This window comes from Oncorhynchus clarkii, chromosome 5 (genome assembly GCF_045791955.1).
Source record: "Oncorhynchus clarkii lewisi isolate Uvic-CL-2024 chromosome 5, UVic_Ocla_1.0, whole genome shotgun sequence".
Lineage (NCBI taxonomy): Eukaryota > Metazoa > Chordata > Actinopteri > Salmoniformes > Salmonidae > Oncorhynchus > Oncorhynchus clarkii.
In genome coordinates this window covers 25,915,461-25,921,460 of record NC_092151.1, presented here as the reverse complement: position 1 = coordinate 25,921,460, position 6,000 = coordinate 25,915,461, and the positions used below count along the sequence as shown (strand labels likewise).

The 6,000-nt window shown below is 42.5% G+C and overlaps 1 protein-coding gene across 1 annotated transcript in view; it reads left to right on the top strand.

The window, feature by feature from the left end:
* Positions 1 to 6,000, top strand: part of LOC139408573 (breakpoint cluster region protein-like) — a 119,166-nt gene that overhangs the window by 94,885 nt on the left and 18,281 nt on the right. The window contains exons 10-14 of the mRNA XM_071152627.1: positions 1 to 49; positions 179 to 298; positions 453 to 528; positions 805 to 915; positions 4,184 to 4,258. The exon at positions 1 to 49 is cut by the window's left edge and continues 117 nt beyond it. Coding sequence (XP_071008728.1) covers positions 1 to 49; positions 179 to 298; positions 453 to 528; positions 805 to 915; positions 4,184 to 4,258 — 431 coding nt within the window. The remainder of the gene's footprint in view (positions 50 to 178; positions 299 to 452; positions 529 to 804; positions 916 to 4,183; positions 4,259 to 6,000) is intronic.

The following is a 6,000-nucleotide window of genomic DNA, read 5'->3' as shown; positions in this document are numbered from 1 at the left end:
CATGAAGGTGAAGATCTCCCACATCAAGAGTGAGATCCAGAGAGAGAAGGTATGTCACAGAGGGTGTACACACACACACAGACTCACACGCACGCATGCATGCATACGCACACACACATACCATAGTATGTAAATGTAGTTGACAGGTCTTTTGACACATGTATTTTCTTCTGTCTAGCGAGCCAACAAAGGGTCGAAGGTGATTGACAGGTTGAGGAAGAAGCTGTCGGAGCAGGAGTCTCTTCTGCTGCTCACCTCCCCCAGTATGGCCCTCAGAGTACACAACAGGAACGGCAAGGTGAAACCCTGTCTTCCTCTTCATCACCCTCATCATCATCAACAACAAGCTATCATCACAATCCCTATCACCCTCTACATCATTACAATCGCCATCATCATCTTTGATAGGCTGTATATGATTGTATTGTATCTAAGTGTGTGCCGTGTTTCAGGGTTACATGTTTCTGATGTCATCAGACTACGAGCGCGCTGAGTGGAAGGAGACGATCCAGGAACAGCAGAAGAAATGTAGGTGGCCCTCAGTATTCTACTGTGACTAAATCTCTTCAGTATCACCCTGTAAGCAATGAGTGTTTGAGCAAGGAGCAGTCATTGGCTCAGGTTAGATGATAGAAGATGCCCAATAATCTGACCTGTAGTCCATTGTGTAAATTGAACCAACCAATTGAAACCACTAATATTTGCTCACATGCAGCGTTAACATACACACTGTACTGCGACATACTGTGTGGGTGACTCTGACCCCTGAACTCTGACCCTGTGTTTGTATGGTCCCTCTCCCAGGCTTCAAGAGCTTCTCCCTGACCTCCATGGAGCTACAGATGTTGACCAACTCATGTGTGAAGCTGCAGACTGTCCACCACATCCCACTCACCATCAACAAAGAAGGCCAAGGTACCAGATGTTATTCAATGTTCTGCTCAGACTTCTGGCCCAGAGTTGTTCTGTCAGATGTATCAACTATGTGCTCTGAAGTGGAGAAAGACCGTATCCAAAGACAAACAGGAACAAAATGAAGTTATGGTTGTCAGCACAGTTTGCAGTTTGTACATGTTTGTAGTTCTTGGTCTCTTTTTTATCTTAGTCTGTAATTATATTTATTAAGGATCCCCACTACTCTTCCTATACAGTGTAAAACACGTGTCACAACACATTTAGTGTGTTCCCTCAGGCCACTACTCTACTATCACATATTTACAATACAGTATCCATGTGTACGTGTGTGTAGAGTGTTTGTCTTAGCATGTGTACATGCCTGTGTGTGTGTCTCTTCACAGTCCCCACTGTTCCATAAGGTGTATAGATTTTTTATATATTTTTTTTTACTCCTTTTTCTCCCCAATTTCATGGTATCCAATTGGTAGTTAGTCTTGTCTCATCGCTGAAACTCCCGTACGGACTCAGGAGAGGCGAAGATCGAGAGCCGTGCGTCCTCCGAAACACGACCCAACCAAGCCGCACTGCTTCTTGACACAATGCCCGCTTAACCCTGAATCCAGCCGCACCAATGTCTCGGAGGAAACACCGTACACCTGGCGACCGTGTCAGAGTCCATTGCGCCCGGCCCGCCACAGTAGTCGCTAGAGCGCGATGGGACAAGAACATCCCGTCCGGCTAAACCCTCCCCAAACTCGGACGTCACTGGGGCAATGGTGCGCCGCCCCATGGGTCTCCCGGTCGCGGCCGGCTGCGACAGCCGGGACTCAAACCAGGATCTCTAGTGGCACAGCTAACACTGCGATGCAGTGCCTTAGACCACTGCGCCACTCGGGACGCCAAAGGTGTATTTCTATCGGTTTTATTAATCTGATTCTACTGCTTAGATCAGTTACCTGATGTAGAATAGAGTTACTGTGCGCCTCCCATAATCTTTTTTGGACTTGGGGATTGTGAAGGGACCTTTGGTGGCATGTCTTGTGGGGTATTTATGGGTGTCCGAGTTGTTTGCTCTTAGTTAATCTCTCTTCCAATTTGAGCCATGAGAGATTTACATGCATATTATATTATTAATGTTAGCTCTCGGTGTACATTTAAGGGCCAGCCGTGCTGCCCTGTTCTGAGCCAATTGTAATTTTCCAAAGTTCCTCTTTGTGGCACCTGACCACACAACTAAACAGTAGTCCAGGTGTGAGAAAACTAGAGCTTTTAGGACCTGCCTTCTTGATAATGCTATTAAGAAGGTAGAGCAGAACTTTATTATGGACAGACTTCTCTCCATTTTAGCTACTGTTGTATCAATATGTTTTGACCATGACAGTTTACAATCCAGGGTTACTCCAAGCAGTTTAGTCACCTCAACTTGCTCAATTTCTACATCATTTTTTACAATATTTAGTTGAGGTTTATGGTTTAGTGAATATTTTGTCCAAAATACAATGTTTTTAGTTTTGGAAATATTTAGGACTAACTTATTCCTTGCCACCCATTCTGAAACTAACTGCAGACTGATGTCTAACAAAACAGCTCCCACAATCTTTTTATCATCAATTTCTCTCAGCTAATCATCAGTAATTTGTGTAAGTGCTGTGCTTGTTGAATGACCTTCCCTATAAGCGTGCTGAACGACTTTTGTCAATTTGTTCACTGTAAAATAGCATTGTATCTGGTTAAACACCATTTTTTCCAGAAGATTACTAAGGGTTGGTACCAGGCTGATGGCTATTTGAGCCAGTAAAGGGGGCTTTACTATTCTTGGGTAGTAGAATGACTTTAGCTTCCCTCCAGGCCTGAGGGAACACACTTTTAGATTGAAATTATGGCGAACTGGAGTGGCAATATCATCCACTATTATCCTCAGTAATTTTCCAACCATGTTGTCAGACCCCGGTGGCTTGTCATTGTTGAATGACAACAATAATTTTTTCACTTCTTCCACACTCACTTTACAGAATTCAAAATGACAATGCTTGTCTTTCATAATTTGGTCAGATATACTTGTGTACTATGTGTAGTGTCAGTGTTTGTTGCTGGCATGCCATGCCTAAGTTTGCTAATCTTGCCAATGAAAAAAACATTAAAGTAGTTGGCAATATCAGTGGGTTTTGTGATGAATGAGCCATCTGATTTAATGATAGACCTTAGTTTGCCTTTTGGCCCAAAATGTAATCGAAGGTGCTCCAAAGCATTTTGCTATCGTTCTTTATGTCATTTATCTTTGTTTCATGGTGTAGTTTAGTTTCTAGAGTGAAGAAAATAGAGTTATTTTGGGATCTTTATAGTTTCATTCAGCATTCCAATGTTAACATGGATCTACAGGTAATTGCCACTGCCAAAATAATGGGAACGCCAACATAAAGTGTCTTAATAGGGTGTTGAGACACCAGGACAGCTTCAATGTCACTTGGCATTCTACAAGTGTCTGGAACTTTATTGGAAGGATGAAATACTATTCTTCCATGAGAAATTCCAGAATTTGGTGTTTTCTTGATGGTGATGAAAAACGCCGTTTCCGGCGCTGCTCCAGAATCTCCCATATGTTGTCACGCCCTGACCTTAGTTATCTTTGTTTTCTTTATTATTTTGGTTAGGTCAGGGTGTGTCGAGGGTGATATGTGTTTTTACCCTGTCTAGGGTTTTTGTATGTTTATGGGATTTTCCAGTCTAGGGGTTTTTATGTTTATGGTTGCCTAGATTGGTTCTCAATCAGAGGCAGCAGTTTATCGTTGTCTCTGATTGGGGACCATATTTAGGTAGCCATATGCCTTGGATAGTTTGTGGGTTATTGTCTATGTATAGTTTCCTGTGTCAGCACTTGATGTTTATAGCGGCACATTTGTTTTGTATAGTTTGTTGTGTTCTTCGTTCAGTAAAAGAAGAATGTATTCTAATCACACTGCGCTTTGGTCTCCTCTATACGACGAACGTGACATTTGTGTTCAGATCTGTTGACTGAGACACACACACACCATTTAAACCCCCTATACCCCTTTGAGACCCTTTTGAGATCTCTTCTTCTAGCCATGGATGTCAAAATAATGGGCAACTGGGCATTTTATACATGACCCCTGAGCATGATGCCATGTTAATTGCTGAATTAACTCAGCACCTGCTTTCAGTATACTTTGTATCCCTCATTTACTCAAGTGTTTCCTTTATGTTGACAGTTTACCTGTATCTTCCATTCCTCTCTAAGCCTTCATCTCTCTTCCTTGTGTTTTTCCAGAGGATGAATCCCCTGGCCTCCATGGATTCCTGAATGTAATCGTCCACTCTGCCTCGGGCCTCAAACAGAGCTTGAGTGAGTGACCCTCCACCGAGAAGTGCCTCTACACTGTACATACTTTACAGGAGTAATAACACAGGCATTATGCTGCGCCCCAAATGGCACGCTATTCCCTTTATAGTGCACTACTCTGGTCAAAGTAGTACACTATATAGGGAATAGGGTGTAATTTGAGACACCCTTACGCTAAGCTTACAGGGGCCACAGCTGTTCTGTAAAACTGTTCTGGTGAATGTCATATAATTTGTTAGAGGTCATTTCAACATATATTTCATGTGATTTTGTAATAACATTGTTATACAATTGTTCTCATCAACAGTAGTATGTTTTACGTTTATGACAGTTCATTTAAAGAGGGTATCATATTGAGATCACATAGAGAAGTTTTCCTGACCAAAATGGCAGATTGTTTTGTTGCTAGGATGCCAATGTCCATTCTACTGTTTTATTTAATTTTGTGTTGTATTGTCATAGAGACCACTACTAGTCGTAGTCTTTTGGGTGAATCTACAGTTGAAGTCGGATGTTTACATACACTTAGGTTGGAGTCATTGAAACTAGCTTTTCAACAACTCCACAAATGCCTTGTTAACAAACTATAGTTTTGGCAAGTCGGTTAGGACATCTACTTTGTGCATGACACAAGTAATTTTTCCAACAATTGTTTAGGCAGATTATGTAATTTATAAGTCACTGTATCACAATTCCAGTGGGTCACATACACTAAGTTGACTGTGCCTTTAAACAGCTGTGCCTTTAAATGATGTCATGGCATTAGAAGCTTGTGATAGGCTAATTGACACCATTTGAGTCAATTGGAGTTGTACCTGTGGATGTATTTCAAGACCTACCTTCAAACTCAGTGCCTCTTTACTTGACATGATGGGAAAATCAAAAGAAATCAGCCAAGATCTCAGAAACAAAATTGTAGACCTCCACAAGTCTGGTTCATCCTTGGGAGCAATTTACAAAAGCCTGAAGGTACCAAGTTCATCTGTACAAACAATAGTATGCAAGTATAAACACCATGGGACCACGCAGCCGTCATAACGCTCAGGAAGGAGACCCGTTCTGTCTCCTAGAGATGAACGTACTTTGGTGCGAAAAGTGCAAATCAATCCCAGAACAACAGCAACGGACCTTGTGAAGATGCTGGAGGAAACCAGTACAAAAGTATCTATATCCACAGTAAAACGAGTCCTATATCGACATAACCTGAAAGCAAGGAAGAAGCCACTGCTCCAAAACCGCCATAAAAAAGCCAGACTACGGTTTGCAACTGCACATGGGGACAACTGTTTGGCCATAATGACCATCGTTATGTTTGGAGGAAAAAGGGGGAGGCTTGCAAGCCGAAGAACACCATCCCAACCGTGAAGCATGGGGGTGGCAGCAGCATGTTATGGGGGTGCTTTGCTGCAGGAGGGACTAGTGCACTTCACAAAATAGATGGCATCTTGAGGCAGGAAAATTATGTGGATATATTGAAGCAACATCTCAAGACATCAGTCAAGTTAAAGCTTGGTTGCAAATGGGTCTTCCAAATGGACAATGACCCCAAGCATACTTCCAAAGTTGTGGCAAAATGGCTTAAGGACAACAAAGTCAAGGTATTGGAGTGACCATCACAAAGCCCTGACCTCAATCCTATAGAACATTTGTGAGCAGAACTGAAAAAGCGTGTGTGAGCAAGGAGGCCTACAAACCTGACTCCGTTCCACCAGCTCTGTCAGGAGGAATGGGCCTAAATTCACCCA